At 45.3% G+C, this 18,125-nt stretch overlaps 1 protein-coding gene across 1 annotated transcript in view; it reads right to left on the reverse strand.

Moving 5' to 3' along the window:
* The window catches only part of LOC110499571 (AT-rich interaction domain 4B), a 192,398-nt gene that overhangs the window by 51,431 nt on the left and 122,842 nt on the right, over positions 1 to 18,125 (reverse strand). Inside the window, exons 15-16 of the mRNA XM_036955574.1 lie at positions 16,318 to 16,549; positions 10,292 to 10,512 (exon numbers count right to left, since the gene is read on the reverse strand). Coding sequence (XP_036811469.1) covers positions 10,292 to 10,512; positions 16,318 to 16,549 — 453 coding nt within the window. The remainder of the gene's footprint in view (positions 1 to 10,291; positions 10,513 to 16,317; positions 16,550 to 18,125) is intronic.

An 18,125-nucleotide genomic window follows, 5' to 3' on the forward strand; every position in this document is an offset into this window, starting at 1 on the left:
ACCCTGTAGCCACTAAGCCACTACTACTAAATAACCCCCCTAGCCTCCAAGCCACTACTACTAAATAACCCTGTAGCCGCCAAGCCACTACTACTAAATAACCCTGTAGCCGCCAAGCCACTACTACTAAATAACCCTGTAGCCTCCAAGCCACTACTAGTAAATAACCCTGTAGCCGCCAAGCCACTACTACTAAATAACCCTGTAGCCTCCAAGCCACTACTACTAAATAACCCCCCCAGCCTCCAAGCCACTACTACTAAATAACCCTGTAGCCGCCAAGCCACTACTACTAAATAACCCTGTAGCCTCCAAGCCACTACTACTAAATAACCCCCCTAGACTCCAAGCCACTACTACTAAATAACCCCCCCAGCCTCCAAGCCACTACTACTAAATAACCCTGTAGCCTCCAAGCCACTACTAGTAAATAACCCTGTAGCCGCCAAGCCACTACTACTAAATAACCCTGTAGCCTCCAAGCCACTACTACAAAATAACCCCCCTAGCCTCCAAGCCACTACTACTAAATAACCCTGTAGCCTCCAAGCCACTACTACTAAAAAAAAAACTAGCCTCCAAGCCACTACTACTAAATAACCCTGCAGCCTCCAAGCCACTACTACTAAATAACCCTGTAGCCACCAAGCCACGACTACTAAATAACCCCCCTAGCCTCCAAGCCACTACTACTAAATAACCCTGTAGCCTCCAAGCCACTACTACTAAAAAAAAAAAATAGCCTCCAAGCCACTACTACTAAATAACCCTGCAGCCTCCAAGCCACCACTACTAAATAACCCCCCTAGCCTCCAAACCACTAGTACTAAATAACCCTGTAGCCACCAAGCCACCACTACTAAATAACCCTGTAGCCTCCAAGCCACCACTACTAAATAACCCTGCAGACTCCAAGCCACTACTACTAAATAACCCTGCAGCCTCCAAGCCACTACTACTAAATAACCCTGCAGCCTCCAAGCCACTACTACTAAATAACCCTGCAGCCTCCAAGCCACTACTACTAAATAACACCCCTAGTCTCCAAGCCACTACTACTAAATAACCCTGTAGCCACCAAGGCACTACTACTAAATAACCCCCCTAGTCTCCAAGCCACTACTACTAAATAACCCCAATAGCCTCCAAGCCACTACTACTAAATAACCCTGTAGCCACCAAGCCACTACTACTAAATAACCCCCCTAGTCTCCAAGCCACTACTACTAAATAACCCCCCTAGTCTCCAAGCCACTACTACTAAATAACCCTGTAGCCTCCTGAATTGCTTACAGAAAATTTCAGAGATCATAATGGCGACAGTATTGAGCATTAAATAAATACTACTATCCCACAAACACTTCCTCATGAAAACTATATATAATCTAGCCTTGTTCTGGTCCTCTGTGGACTTCCACGACATCTCGGCCACTGAACCCTTCATCCACACCACATAAACATCACTCATTGACCTGAGGTTTTAGTTGAGTCGTAGTAGGTAGGACAGCCACAAGGGGGTGCTATAGTACAAAGTAAGTGCTGGAGAGAGGGGAGGGGTGGTGGGAAGGGTTTCAGGACACTGAGGCAGATTATGCAGGTTGGCACAGCAATGCACAGCTTAGCGGCACAGCAATTTGAGGCTGTTGCAGAGTGCAGACACAGTAGTAACGTGAGACAGGAAGTACAAACAAGATATCCAAATCCAGGTTAGCTCACACAACCTCACCAGCCTGGTCCCAGATCTGTTGTCTCCTTCTATAGCCTGGTCCCAGATCTGTGGTCTCGTTCTATAGCCTGGTCCCAGATCTGTGGTCTCCTTCTATAGCCTGGTCCCAGATCTGTGGTCTCATTCTATAGCCTGGTCCCAGATCTGTGGTCTCGTTCTATAGCCTGGTCCCAGATCTGTGGTCTCATTCTATAGCCCTAGCTCTAGAGTCAGATGAAAGCATGGATACCATTGCTGTGTCAGTTTGCAGTTTGAATGAAGTTGCAAACCTAGCAGCAAACAAAACTACTGCCACTCTATTGCCCTGGCTGAGCTCTACTCTACTATTCTACTGCCCCTCTACCCTCTATTGCCCTGGCTGAGTTCTACTCTACTGCCCCTCTACCCACTATTGCCCTGGCTGAGCTCTACTCTACTGCCCCTCTACCCTCTATTGCCCTGGCTGAGCTCTACTCTACTGCCACTCTATTGCCCTGGCTGAGCTCTACTCTACTATTCTACTGCCCCTCTACCCTCTATTGCCCTGGCTGAGCTCTACTCTACTGCCCCTCTACTCTATTGCCCTGGCTGAGCTCTACTCTACTGCCTCTCTACCCTCTATTGCCCTGGCTGAGCTCTACTCTACTGCCCCTCTACCCTCTATTGCCCTGGCTGAGCTCTACTCTACTGCCACTCTATTGCCCTGGCTGAGCTCTACTCTACTATTCTACTGCCCCTCTACCCTCTATTGCCCTGGCTGAGCTCTACTCTACTGCCCCTCTACTCTATTGCCCTGGCTGAGCTCTACTCTACTGCCTCTCTACCCTCTATTGCCCTGGCTGAGCTCTACTCTACTGCCCCTCTACCCTCTATTGCCCTGGCTGAGCTCTACTCTACTGCCCCTCTACCCTCTATTGCCATGGCTGAGCTCTGCTCTACTGCCCCTCTATTACCCTGGCTGAGCTCTGCTCTACTGCCCCTCTATTGCACTGGCTGAGCTCTACTCTACTGCCCCTCTATTGCCCTGGCTGAGCTCTGCTCTACTGCCCCTCAGAGCTCTACTCATATCTACATGTACTTACTACCTCAATCAGCCTGACTAACCTGTGTCTGTATATTGCCTCGCTACTGTATATAGCCTCGCTACTGTATATAGCCTCGCTACTGTATATTGCCTCTACTGTATATAGCCTCTTATTTTTCACTGTCTTTTTACAGGTGTTTTATTTCTTTACTTAACTATTGTTCACCTAATACCTTTTTTGCACTATTGATTAGAGCCTATAAGAAAGCATTTCACTGTAAGGTCTACCTACACCTGTTCTATTCGGCGCACGTGACAAATACACTTTGATTTGATACCCTCTATTGCCCTGGCTGAGTTCTTTTCTACTGCCCCTCTATTGCCCTGGCTGAGTTCTTTTCTACTGCCCCTCTACCCTCTATTGCCCTGGCTGAGTTCTTTTCTACTGCCCCTCTACCCTCTATTGCCCTGGCTGAGTTATTTTCTACTGCCCCTCTATTGCCCTGGCTGAGTTATTTTCTACTGCCCCTCTATTGCCCTGGCTGAGTTCTTTTCTACTGCCCCTCTACCCTCTATTGCCCTGGCTGAGTTCTTTTCTACTGCCCCTCTACCTTCTATTGCCCTGGCTGAGTTATTTTCTACTGCCCCTCTATTGCCCTGGCTGAGTTCTTTTCTACTGCCCCTCTACCTTCTATTGCCCTGGCTGAGTTCTTTTCTACTGCCCCTCTATTGCCCTGGCTGAGTTCTTTTCTACTGCCCCTCTACCCTCTATTGCCCTGGCTGAGTTCTTTTCTACTGCCCCTCTACCCTCTATTGCCCTGGCTGAGTTCTTTTCTACTGCCCCTCTACCCTCTATTGCCCTGGCTGAGTTATTTTCTACTGCCCCTCTATTGCCCTGGCTGAGTTCTTTTCTACTGCCCCTCTACCCTCTATTGCCCTGGCTGAGTTCTTAACTACTGCCCCTCTATTGCCCTGGCTGAGTTCTATTCTACTGCCCCTCTACCCTCTATTGCCCTGGCTGAGTTCTATTCTACTGCCTCTCTACCCTCTATTGCCCTGGCTGAGCTCTACTCTACTGCCACTCTATTGCCCTGGCTGAGCTCTACTCTACTATTCTACTGCCCCTCTACCCTCTATTGCTCTGGCTGATCTCTACTCTACTACTCTACTGCCCCTCTACTGCCCTGGCTGAGCTCTACTCTACTATTCTACTGCCCCTCTACCCTCTATTTCCCTGGCTGAGCTCTAAACTACTGGCCCTCTACCCGCTGTGCCGTTACTGTGCCCCTCTAGTGATGTCACTGTGCCCCTCTAGTGATGTCACTGTGCCCCTCTAGTGATGTCACTGTGCCCCTCTAGTGATGTCACTGTGCCCCTCTAGTGATGTCACTGTGCCCCTCTAGTGATGTCACTGTGCCCCTCTAGTGATGTCACTGTGCCCCTCTAGTGATGTCACTGTGCCCCTCTAGTGATGTCACTGTGCTCTAGTGCCTCTACCCTTTTTGATGCTGTGCTGTATCTGGTTCTCACTCTCTGTGTCCAGGGCTGTTTAGTCAGAGACATGGCTTTGGCTGCTCAGTCAGCTAGCTAGTCAGTCAGCTAGCTAGTCAGTCAGTCAGCTAGCTAGTCAGCTAGCTAGTCAGTCAGCTTGCTAGTCAGTCAGCTTGCTAGTCAGTCAGCTTGCTAGTCAGTCAGCTAGCTAGTCAGTCAGCTAGCTAGCTAGTCAGTCAGCTAGCTAGTCAGTCAGCTAGCTAGTCAGTCAGCTAGCTAGTCAGTCAGTCAGCTAGTCAGCTAGCTAGTCAGTCAGCTAGCTAGTCAGTCAATCAGCTAGCTAGTCAGTCAGTCAGCTAGCTAGTCAGTCAGTCAGCTAGCTAGTCAGTCAGTCAGCTAGCTAGTCAGTCAGCTAACTAGTCAGTCAGTCAGTCAGCTAGCTAGTCAGTCAACTAGCTAGTCAGTCAGCTAGCTAGTCAGTCAGCTAACTAGTCAGTCAGTCAGTAAGCTAGCTAGTCAGTCAGTCAGTCAGCTAGCTAGTCAGTCAGCTATCTAGTCAGTCAGTCAACTAGCTAGTCAGTCAACTAGCTAGTCAGTCAGTCAGCTAGCTAGTCAGTCAGTCAGCTAGCTAGTCAGTCAGTCAGTCAGTCAGCTAGCTAGTCAATCAGTCAGCTAGCTAGTCAGTCAGTCAGCTAGCTAGTCAGTCAGTCAGTCAGCTAGTCAATCAGTCAGCTAGCTAGTCAGTCAGCTAGCTAATCAGTCAGCTAGCTAGTCAGTCAGCTAGCTAGTCAGTCAGCTAGGTAGTCAGTCAGCTAGGTAGTCAGTCAGCTAGGTAGTCAGTCAGCTAGGTAGTCAGTCAGCTAGGTAGTCAAATCAAATCAAATTTGTTTTATATAGCCCTTCGTACATCAGCTGATATCTCAAAGTGCTGTACAGAAACCCAGCCTAAAACCCCAAACAGCAAGCAATGCAGGTGTAGAAGCACGGTAGTGTAGTCAGTCAGCTAGGTAGTCAGTCAGCTAGGTAGTCAGTCAGCTAGGTAGTCAGTCAGCTAGGTAGTCAGTCAGCTAGGTAGTCAGTCAGCTGTTAGGGTTGCGTCAATTCGAATCTGGTATCAGGATAAATATGACAATGAGTAACCTGACAAAATTATTATAATATACTCTGACAGAGGTAATTCCTGCTTCTGAGCCGGGCTGTCACAGAGTAGAGAGTGGGCGTGGTTTAGACTCACCCAGCCTATCGTTGATTGTTGTCGTACGAGCTGGTACCAGCCCCCGGGCGCTCCAGTTGATAGATGTAACTGTTGCTGTGTAGAGTATCTATGCGCTCATTCCCTAGATACCGTTATCACATATCTGGTTTCTGTTATTGTTAAGTTTGAGTTCTAACAAAAAACAGTCTGTGGTTTGCTACACTACGTTCTGTATGTGTCCGTTTTTATGTTATTCTGTATTCCATTGTGAGAAAGGCCCATGGCCCTGAAACTGTTAACAATGTCTCAAGTCAGCTATGTTGCATAACACATACACAAGCCAACAGCAAATAATATTCAATCACATATGATATGGTAACGGGCTATAGTGCATAACACAGAACCTCACACAGCTAGCTAGTCAGTCAGTCAGCTAGCTAGTCAGTTAGCTAGCCAGTCAGTCAGCTAGCTAGTCAGTTAGCTAGTCAGTCAGTCAGCTAGCTAGTCAGTTAGCTAGCCAGTCAGCTAGCTAGCCAGTCAGCTAGCTAGTCAGTCAACTAGCTAGTCAGTCAGTCAGCTAGCTAGTCAGTCAGTCGGCTAGCCAGCTAGTCAGTCGGCTAGCCAGCTAGTCAGTCAGTCAGTCAGCTAGCTAGTCAGTCAGTCAGCTAGCTAGTCAGTCAGCTAGCTAGTCAGTCAGCTAGCTAGTCAGTCAGCTAGGTAGTCAGTCAGCTAGGTAGTCAGTCAGCTAGGTAGTCAGTCAGCTGTTAGGGTTGCGTCAATTCGAATCTGGTATCAGGATAAATATGACAATGAGTCACCTGACAAAATTATTATAATATACTCTGACAGAGGTAATTCCTGCTTCTGAGCCGGGCTGTCACAGAGTAGAGAGTGGGCGTGGTTTAGACTCACCCAGCCTATCGTTGATTGTTGTCGTACGAGCTGGTACCAGCCCCCGGGCGCTCCAGTTGATAGATGTAACTGTTGCTGTGTAGAGTATCTATGCGCTCATTCCCTAGATACCGTTATCACATATCTGGTTTCTGTTATTGTTAAGTTTGAGTTCTAACAAAAAACAGTCTGTGGTTTGCTACACTACGTTCTGTATGTGTCCGTTTTTATGTTATTCTGTATTCCATTGTGAGAAAGGCCCATGGCCCTGAAACTGTTAACAATGTCTCAAGTCAGCTATGTTGCATAACACATACACAAGCCAACAGCAAATAATATTCAATCACATATGATATGGTAACGGGCTATAGTGCATAACACAGAACCTCACACAGCTAGCTAGTCAGTCAGTCAGCCAGTCAGTCAGCTAGCTAGTCAGTTAGCTAGTCAGTCAGTCAGCTAGCTAGTCAGTTAGCTAGCCAGTCAGCTAGCTAGCCAGTCAGCTAGCTAGTCAGTCAACTAGCTAGTCAGTCAGCTAGCTAGTCAGTCAGTCAGCTAGCTAGTCAGTCAGTCGGCTAGCCAGCTAGTCAGTCAGTCAGTCAGCTAGCTAGTCAGTCAGTCAGCTAGCTAGTCAGTCAGCTAGCTAGTCAGTCAGCTAGCTAGTCAGTCAGCTAGCTAGTCAGTCAATCAGGTAGTCAGTCAGTCAGCTAGTCAGTCAGTCAGCTAGTCAGTCAGTCAGCTAGTCAGTCAGCTAGCTAGTCAATCAGTCAGTCAGCTAGTCAATCAGTCAGTCAGCTAGCTAGTCAGTCAGCTAGCTAGTCAGTCAGCTAGCTAGTCAATCAGTCAGTCAGCTAGTCAATCAATCAGTCAGCTAGTCAGTCAGTCAGCTAGCTAGTCAATCAATCAGTCAGCTAGCCAGTCAGTTAGCTAGCTAGCTAGTCAGTCAGCATTGACATTTGGTCTGAGACCTAAAATGTACTGAGTATAGTTGACTAGGCTGTGACGGGACAGACCCACCTGTGTGTGATGGACTGTTGACTAGGCTGTTGACTAGGCTGTGATGGGGACAGACTGTTGACTAGGCTGTGAAGGGACAGACTGTTGACTAGGCTGTGATGGGGACAGACTGTTGACTAGACTGTGATGGGGACAGACTGTTGACTAGGCTGTGAAGGGACAGACTGTTGACTATGCTGTGATGGGGACAGAATGTTGACTAGGTTGTGAAGGGACAGACTGTTGACTAGGCTGTGAAGGGACAGACGGGGCAATAGAGGGTAGAGGGGCAGTAGAATAGTAGAGTAGAGCTCAGCCAGGGCAATAGAGGGTAGAGGGGCAGTAGAGTAGAGCTCAGCCAGGGCAATAGAGGGGCAGTAGAGTAGAGCTCAGCTAGGGTAATAGAGGGGCAGTAGAGTAGAGCTCAGCCAGGGCAATAGAGGGGCAGTAGAGTAGAGCTCAGCCAGGGTAATAGAGAGGCAGTAGAGCAGAGCTCAGCCAGGGTAATAGAGGGGCAGTAGAGCAGAGCTCAGCCAGGGTAATAGAGGGGCAGTAGAGCAGAGCTCAGCCAGGGTAATAGAGGGGCAGTAGAGCAGAGCTCAGCCAGGGTAATAGAGGGGCAGTAGAGTAGAGCTCAGCCAGGGTAATAGAGGGGCAGTAGAGCAGAGCTCAGCCAGGGTAATAGAGGGGCAGTAGAGCAGAGCTCAGCCAGGGCAATAGAGGGGCAGTAGAGCAGAGCTCAGCCAGGGTAATAGAGGGGCAGTAGAGCAGAGCTCAGCCAGGGCAATAGAGGGTAGAGAGGGAGTAGAATAGTAGAGTAGAGCTCAGTCAGGGTAATAGAGGGGCAGTAGAGCAGAGCTCGGCCAGGGCAATAGAGGGGCAGTAGAGCAGAGCTCAGCCAGGGTAATAGAGGGGCAGTAGAGCAGAGCTCAGCCAGGGCAATAGAGGGTAGAGAGGGAGTAGAATAGTAGAGTAGAGCTCAGTCAGGGTAATAGAGGGGCAGTAGAGCAGAGCTCGGCCAGGGCAATAGAGGGGCAGTAGAGCAGAGCTCAGCCAGGGTAATAGAGGGGCAGTAGAGTAGAGCTCAGCCAGGGCAATAGAGGGTAGAGAGGCAGTAGAATAGTAGAGTAGAGCTCAGCCAGGGTAATAGAGGGGCAGTAGAGCAGAGCTCAGCCAGGGTAATAGAGGGGCAGTAGAGCAGAGCTCGGCCAGGGTAATATAGGGTCCAGGAGGGAAGCTGCCTGTCTACAGCAGGTTAACAGTGGTTAAAGACGGTCAACCACCCAATGAAGCCAGCTTGCAGACTCAGACACAACTCTTTAGCTGACAGGGATTGCCTAAGGTATTATGCCATTAACTTAAGGCTACATAAGTATCAAGGGTGAATTTTTTTATATTTGAACATTTCAATGTAAAGTGCTATTTTTTGCATAGATACTGAGTACGGACACATTATTTACCACGTGTACCATTATTTGGTCAAATTAAAATCAGGTGTTCATCAGTGCTCAGTTCTAGGACCTCTCAATTATTATTGTCAATGTACTACAATCATTGGACGTTTAGTTTATGAATCCAGTACTGAATGATATGAGATGGGCCTATTATTGGAACACATTGGGCATCATTCCCCATCAGCTGAAGAGTTCCACAAATAGAGAAATCCTTACGATATCATCACTAGGGTTCCAGAAACATGCCGAAATCCCCAGGTTTATCAAGAAATCCTGGTCGGGGGATTCTCCAACCAGGATTTACAGAAAAGTCAGGAATTTGAGGATAGTTTCCAGAATTGTGCAACGCTCAAGCGTACTGCCTGATACCCCAGCCATAGAGAGAGAACCACCTACCCAGAGATGTCCTCCTCCTTCCCATCCCCAGGGAGAGAGAACCACCTACCCAGAGATGTCCTCCTCCTTCCCATCCCCAGGGAGAGAGAACCACCTACCCAGAGATGTCCTCCTCCTTCCCAGCCCCAGGGAAAGAGAACCACCTACCCAGAGCCAGAGATGTCCTACTCCTTCCCAGCCCCAGGGAGAGAGAACCATCTACCCAGAGATGTCCTCCTCCTTCCCAGTCCCAGGGAGAGAGAACCATCTACCCAGAGATGTCCTCCTCCTTCCCAGCCCCAGGGAGAGAGAACCACCTTCCCAGAGATGTCCTCCTCCTTCCCAGCCCCAGAGAGAGAACCACCTACCCAGAGATGTCCTCCTCCTTCCCAGCCCCAGGGAGAGAGAACCATCTACCCAGAGATGTCCTCCTCCTACCCAGCCCCAGGGGAGAGAACCACCTACCCAGAGATGCCCTCCTCCTTCCCAGCCCCAGGGAGAGAGAACCACCTACCCAGAGATGTCCTCCTCCTTCCCAGCCCCAGGGAGAGAGAACCACCTACCCAGAGATGTCCTCCTCTTTCCCAGCCCCAGGGAGAGAGAACCACCTACCCAGAGATGTCCTCTTCCTTCCCAGCCCCAGGGAGAGAGAACCACCTACCCAGAGATGTCCTCCTCCTTCCCAGCCCCAGGGAGAGAGAAACACCTACCCAGAGCCAGAGAGGTCCTCCTCTTTCCCAGCCCCAGGAAGAGAGAACCACCTACCCAGAGATGTCCTCCTCCTTCCCAGCCCCAGGGAGAGAGAACCACCTACCCAGAGATGTCCTCTTCCTTCCCAGCCCCAGGGAGAGAGAACCACCTACAAAGAGATGCCCTCCTCCTTCCCAGCCCCAGGGAGAGAACCACCTACCCAGATCCAGAGATGTCCTCCTCCTTCCCAGCCCCAGGGAGAAAGAACCACCCACCCAGAGATGCCCTCCTCCTTCCCAGACCCACGGAGAGAGAACCACCTACCCAGAGATGTCCTCCTCCTTCCCAGCCCCAGAGAGAGAGAACGACCTACCCAGAGATGTCCTCCTCCTTCTCAGCCCCAGGGAGAGAGACCACCTACCCAGAGATGTCCTCCTCCTTCCCAGCCCCAGGGAGAGAGAACCACCTACCCAGAGATGTCCTCCTCCTTCCCTTCCTCCTGCTCCTCATCGTAAGGTTCCAGCTTCACTCTGAGGCGAGCAAATGAAGGCCAGTCTTCATCATCAGACTCATGCTTGTGATAATCATCTTCTTCCTCATTGTCATCATCACCTTCCCTTTCAGCCATCTGCTGCACAGGCTTCAAAGGTTCTGTCTCAGGTTTGTCCTTGGTCAGCTCAGTCTTCTCCTCCTGTGGGGGTGACATGGTGCTGTTACTACATATTCTGTTTATCAATCATCTTATTACATCATAGCCTGTTTATAAATAATCATATTACATCATATCCTGTTTAACAATCATCTTATTACATCATATCCGGTTTATAAATCATCTTATTGCATAATATCCTGTTTATCAATCATCTTATTACATCATATCCTGTTTATAAATCATCTTATTGCATCATATCCTGTTTAACAATCATCCCGTAACAAATGTTACACATATAAGCCCATCTGAAGTGAAAAACATACATGGTCATCTAACTAAGGTTAAAACACCATAAATGGTATGTAAAGAATGTGTTTTGGCAACTGACAATAAGGGATGAATGATGATTGGGATGACAAGGGATGACAATGATTGGGAGAAAAGGGGTGTCTGTTCGCACGAGGGGGAGAGTAATGCCGTTCTTGGGGGGTCTGTGACCTAGGTTCGCCAGGTTCATTTCATCTGTAAAGTGTTTGTTTAGGTGGCTGGAATACGCGTAATGAATTCCCGTTCTGGCCTCTTCAAACAGTGGATTATACTTCCAAACGGAGTGGAACAATTTAAAGATTTAAAGTCCTGCTAGTTAGCTAGTAAATGTTAACTTGCAGGCTCGCTAGCTAACGTTACGTATATGATCTGTGTAGTAATATTATTCAAATCAGAAAACCATTTGCATTGCTAGTTATAACCTAATGTTAGCTAGCTACCTGCAGAGTCATACTACAGCTATGGCAATGTTTGTGTTGGTAGTAGTACGAGTTGGTATTATGGTTCATTATTTAGCTAGCTAGCTGCATGTCTAAACAAAATACTCCACTTCGTCAAATAATTCCATGACCCATCAAGTTAGCCAGGTGTATTTGGAGGTGATTACCATCATCGATTATGCCTAGACAAAAGAGACCCATCCACCTAGCTAGATGTGGCTGGTGGGGGGGGGGGGGGTATGGCCATCTATAGTATTTCATGAACATGTGTACATGTCTAGACAAAAGAGACCCATCCACCTAGCTAGATGTGGCTGGCTGGTGGGGGGGATTATGGCCATCTATAGTATTTCATGAACATGTGTACATGTCTAGACAAAATAGACCCATCCATTTAGACCAGTGTGTCTGGTAAACATCATCTAATAATGATACAAATAATGTATCTGGACACTTTCTGTTTTTGATATTGCTGCTATGTTAGTAACCATTTCACTGTACCGTTTACACCTTCTGTATCCTGTGAGTGTGACAAATAAACCTAGATGTTATTTGATATAGTGAATGTTTAGCACATGGCCTCACATGTGAATCCTTAAAGAGATGGGTGGGGCTAAAGCTTAAGAGGGTGTGAACGATGCTGAAAGGGTGTAGACAAAGAAGAGCTCTTCACTAGGTACCAAAACATTCAAGTGCCGTTTTCTCAAAAGTGAGGTTACAAGTTTATTAACTTTCAAAGCATAATTACTTTCCCAATGCTCCTCAACTGTAGTGTATGACATACAGACATAACATTTTCTAGCTCTGAGTATTTACTTTTATCCAATTTAAAAAACACTATTTCAAATTTAGCGCCATAAGACCAAATCGAGGCGGTCAGTCACATATTTGGATAAAAAACAAAAAGGCACACTATCAGATGAAGCCCAAATTACTAAAGGATACATTCATTTTATAGCTTTGGACATGTGTGCATCCTATCAAAGTAAGTGCCTTATTAAGTTATCATCATAGTTTCTGTATACCGTGTTGTCGTTTCTACTTTAGTGTTTACGGACATATTCAATCTCTCCCTATCCCAGTCTACTGTCCCCCACATGCTTCAAGATGGCCACCATTGTTCCTGTTCCCAAGAAGGCAAAGATAACTGAACTAAATGACCCCGTAGCACTCACTTCTGTCATCATGAAGTGATTTGAAAGGCTAGTTAAGGATCATATCACCTCTACCTTACCTGACCCCCTAGATTCACTTCAATTTGCATACCATCCCATTATTTTACTTTTAGGTTGTGTGTACTGTTGTGGAATGTTAGATACTACTGCACTGTTGGACATAGGAATACAAGTATTTCGCTAAACCCACAATTACATCTGCTAAATATGTGTATTTGATGTTTTAGGAGCTAGTAGCAGAGCTTCCATGTCTGTCATGTCTTAGGAGATAGAGGCAGAGCTTCCATGTCTGTCGTGTCTTAGGAGATAGAAGCAGAGCTTCCATGTCTGTCGTGTCTTAGGAGATAGAAGCAGAGCTTCCATGTCTGTCGTGTCTTAGGAGATAGAAGCAGAGCTTCCATGTCTGTCGTGTCTTAGGAGATAGAAGCAGAGCTTCCATGTCTGTCGTGTCTTAGGAGATAGAAGCAGAGCTTCAATGTCTGTCGTGTCTTAGGAGATAGAAGCAGAGCTTCCATGTCTGTCGTGTCTTAGGAGATAGAAGCAGAGCTTCCATGAGTGTTAGTGCCATCTTACTTTGACACCCCCTCTATAGACACCCCCTCTGTGTTTTAATAAAATCAACTATACGCATTGCGTTTGTCAGATGCTTTAAGCACACTGTTTGATGAAATAAGACAAACATGAAATCAAGAAGAAAATAAAAATAAACTGTACCCCCACCAGACCTTCCACTGCGAATGCCTTTACAGATTCTGCCGTTATGCTCACAAAGCTTGCCGGTAATAGACTACACCAAGGGTCTGCACCATGTTTCTTGTCAAGTGACAATGTTTCTTAACATCTACTGTTCTGGTTTTCATTTATAATAACATCTTTGCATCTCAAAATCATTTGTCATGTGGGAAATCAAAATTCTATCTAAATTAAAATGATAAAAGTCTAAAAGTATCTATTGCCACTGCCAACTATGTAAAAATAGCCTACATAAAGACAACAAATAAAAACATTGCAGTCTGCAGGTAGAAAATAGCCTGATAAAAATAAATATTCTATAAATCACATTGGCTACATTTGGTCTTTCTGCAAGAAACTTGAAACATTCTATAAAATATTCTGGGCCCTAAGAGTTTCCTGCACCAGTGAGCTCCAGACAGACACAGCTGTCATACACTAAATGTTAGCTATGGAGCCAGCCAGCTACCGTCAGCTAGCTAACAATACACTTTAGCTTGAAATTAAACTTCTGTCAAAATTAGAAACGTGTCATATCTGAAAATGTAGCTAGCTATCTTACATGGTGGGTGCGTCTCCCTGTCACGGGAGCCCACTCATTATCTCAGGAAATCATGGCTAGTGGGAAGGTTGCTGACTTTTTCTGTGGCTTAACCAACTAGGATCATAATTTAACAAATGTATTCATATTTACAGATGGCATACACGTTTGTCATTAACACATGAAAGTATTTTTTATTTTTTATTTTAAAATGTCTCTCCTGTGACTTGTGACACATGCCTGGTTTCCTGAAATGGGTCACAAATTTGCTTAACAAGTCACATAATAAGTTGCTTAATGTTTAACATGATTATTGTAATGACTACCTCATCACGGAATTTCAAACAGATTCAACAACAGACACCGGGGAGGTTTTCCAGTGCCTCACAAAGAAAGGCACCTATTAGTAGATGGGTAAAAAAAAAAGCAGACTTTGAACATCCCTTTGATCATGGTGAAGTTATTAATTACACTTTGGACGGAGAATCATTACACCCAGTCACTACAAAGATACAGGCGTCCTTACTAACTCAGTTTCCGGAGAGGAAGGAAACCGCTCATTAACCCAGTCCAGGGTTTCCATCCGCCTTCTAGATGGTAGCGAGGTGAAATGCTGTGGCTCGAGTGGCCGAGGTCCCCACATGCTGCCACCACCATACTTCACCGCCGTAGGGATCGTGCCAGGTTTCCTCCATACGTACCACTTGGCATTCAGGCCAAAGAGTTCAATATTGGTTTCATCTGACCAGATAATCTTGATTCTCATAGTCTGAGAGTCCTTTAGGTGCTTTTTGGCAAACTCCAAGTGGGCTGTCATGTGCCTTTTACTGAGGAGTGGCTTCCGTCTGCCAACTACCATTAAGGCCTGATTGGTGGAGTGCTACAGAGATGGTTGTCCTTCTGGAAGGTTGTCCCATCTCCACAGAGGAACTCTGGAGCTCTGTCAGAGTGACCATTGGATTCTTGGTCACCTCCCTGACCAAGGCACTTCTCCCCCGATTACTCAGTTTGGCCAGGCTGGCCAGCTTTGGGAAGAGTGTTAGTGGTTCCGAACTTCTTCCATTTAAGAATGATGGAGGTCACTGTGTTCTTGGGGACCTTCAATGCTGCAGAAATGTTTTGGTACCCTTCCCCAGATCTGTGCAAACAGAATCCTGTCTCGGTGCTCTACGGACAATTCCTTCGACCTCATGGCTTGGTTTTTGCTCTGACATGCACTGACTACTGTGAGACCTTTATATAGACAGGAGTGTGCCTTTCCAAATCATGTCCAATCAATTGAATTTACCAAAGGTGGACGTCAATCAAGTTGTAGAAACATCTCAACGATGATCAATGGAAACAGGATGCACCCGAGCTCAATTTCGAGTCTCATAGCAACGGGTTTGAATATGTATGTAAATAAGGTATCCGTTTTTTATTTTAAATACATTTGGTAAAATTTCTAAAGCCCTGTTTTCGCTTTGTCATTATGGGGTATAGTGATGTCATTATGGGGTACTGTGATGTCATTATGGGGTATAGTGATGTCATTATGGGGTACTGTGATGTCATTATGGGGTATTGTGATGTCATTATGGGGTATAGTGATGTCATTATGGGGTACTGTGATGTCATTATGGGGTACTGTGATGTCATTATGGGGTATTGTGATGTCATTATGGGGTATAGTGATGTCATTATGGGGTACTGTGATGTCATTATGGGGTATTGTGATGTCATTATGGGGTACTGTGATGTCATTATGGGGTACTGTGATGTCATTATGGGGTATAGTGATGTCATTATGGGGTATTGTGATGTCATTATGGGGTACTGTGATGTCATTATGGGGTACTGTGATGTCATTATGGGGTATAGTGTGTAGATTGATGAGGATCTTTTTTATTTAATCCATTTTAGAATAAGGCTGTAACGCAACAAAATGTAGAACAAGTCAAGGGGTCTGAATACTTTCCAAAGGCACTGTATATACACAATCCATGTCTCAATTGTCTCAAGACTTAAAAATCCTTCTTTAACCTGACTCCTCCCCTTCATCTATTCTGATTGATGTTGATTTAACAAGTGACATCAACAAGGGATCATAGATTTCACCTGGATTTACCTGGTCAGTATGTCAAAAGAGCAGGTATTCCTAATGTTTTGTCCACTCAGTGTATAGCCAATATTATAAAATGTGAAAAGTCTCTATTCTTTTGAAATTTCTGTGTAACACTGTTAATTTCTGATAATAAACAAAAACTAAAATAAATGATCTATTTCACTTTGTAAACATATGTTTACTTTTTATTTTAACTTTATTTATTAAGGCAAGAAAATGTTTATAATATATTTGACCTTTATTTAACTTAGCAAGTCAGTTAAGAACAAATTCTTATTAACAATGACAGCTAATCCTGGCCAAACCTGGACGTCATTGGGCCAATTGTGCGATGCCCTATGGGACTCCCAATCACGGGCAGTTGTGACACAGCCTGGAATCGAACCAGGGTCTGTAGTAACACCACTAGCACTGAGATGCAGTGCCTTAGACTGCTGCGCCACTCAGGAGTTTCCCATTCCAAAAAAAAACTACCTTTGAATTGATTTGAGACAGAGAGAGTGAGAGCGTGAGAGAGACAGAGACCTTGTAGATGTCAGGCTGAGCGCTGCTGGTCTCTGAGCTCGCTGAGGATTTCTCAGATACATTCTGCTTCTGTTCCTCTCCACAGCTGGAGGAGGCTACAGGGGGGACGGAAGTGGCTCCCCCTGACCATGCCTCCCCACTCTCCCCCTCCGCCTTGGGCTGCTTCAGGGGTAGGTCCATACGGAAAGTGATGACGCAGGAGGTGCAGTATTCCTCAAACCCATACAGGTACCTGAGAAAGAACCCAACACATCAACAACCACAAATAAGGTGTCAACACTGTGACTCCAATACCGTCTGGAGTAATTGGATTCCTTGATAAAGAGGAGCAAAACAATACCTTATCAAATAACTTCAATCTGCCTCTACTGCAGAAAGCCTTTGTTGAACTGAAATTGGTACTTAATGCAGGTAAAACCAAGTTACGTTCCAGATTACGTAAAAGATTATCTGATGATTTATGTGGATGGTGCCCTCATTGATCCCCCACTTATAAATATCTGGACATCTGGATTGATGAAAAGCTACACTTTCAAAAAGCATATGGATGAGTGAAGAAATTAAGAATTAAAATAGTATTCTATAGTAAACATCACAAAACAAATCAATCTGTCAACATTCATTCTGATTACTGACTATGGCGATGTCCTCTATATGACGATGGCAATGTTATTTCTTTAAATTCAGCAGCCACTGTTTTGAAGCCATTGGGACAGACGATGGCGCATTGCAATTTATAACGGGGTGGTAGGTTCAGTACACATAAAGCATAGCGTAACAGTAGTTGATTATAACGGGTGGTAGGTTCAGTACACATAAAGCATAGCGTAACAGTAGTTGATTATAACGGGTGGTAGGTTCAGTACACATAAAGCATAGCGTAACAGTAGTTGATTATAACGGGTGGTAGGTTCAGTACACATAAAGCATAGCGTAACAGTAGTTGATTATAACGGGTGGTAGGTTCAGTACACATAACGTAACAGTAGTTGATTATTGGTGTTTATTATGTTTGATAGGTCATCTTTATAAAAAACAATTTGTCCTTTATTGACTTACCTGTATAACGTAATATGGTTCAACACACAGTTGAAGTCGGAAGTTTACATCAACCTTAGACAAATACATTTAAATTAAGTTTTTCAGAATTCCTGACATTTAATCCTAGTAAAAATTCCCTGTTTTAGGTCAGATAGGATCACCACTTTATTTTAAGAATGTGAAATGTCAAATAATAGTAGAGAGAATGATTTATTTAAACTTGTATTTATTTCATCACATTCCCAGTGTGTCAGAAGTTTACAGAAGTTTACATACACTCAATTAGTATTTGGTAGCATTGCTTTAAATTGTTTAACTTGGGTCAATCGTTTCAGGTAGCCTTCCACAAGCTTCCCACAATAAGTTACATACATTTAGGTTGGAGTCATTAAAACTTGTTTTTCAACAACTCCACAAATTACATATAACAAACTATAGTTTTGGCAAGTCGGTTAGGACATCTACTTTGTGCATGACACAAGTAATTTTTCCAGCAATTGTTACAGACAGATTTTTTCACTGTATCACAATTCCAGTGGGTCAGAAGTTTACATACACTAAGTTGACTGTGCCTTTAAACAGCTTTGAAAATTCCAGAAAATTATGTCATGGCTTTAGAAGCTTCTGATAGGCTAATTGACATAATTTGAGTCAATTGAAAGTGTACCTGTGGATGTATTTCAAGGCCTACCTTCAAACTCAGTGCCTCTTTGCTTGACATCTTGGGAAAATCTAAAGAAATCAGCTAAGACCTCAGAAAAAAAATT

Source organism: Oncorhynchus mykiss, chromosome 20, assembly GCF_013265735.2.
Source record: "Oncorhynchus mykiss isolate Arlee chromosome 20, USDA_OmykA_1.1, whole genome shotgun sequence".
NCBI classification, from domain to species: Eukaryota; Metazoa; Chordata; class Actinopteri; order Salmoniformes; family Salmonidae; genus Oncorhynchus; species Oncorhynchus mykiss.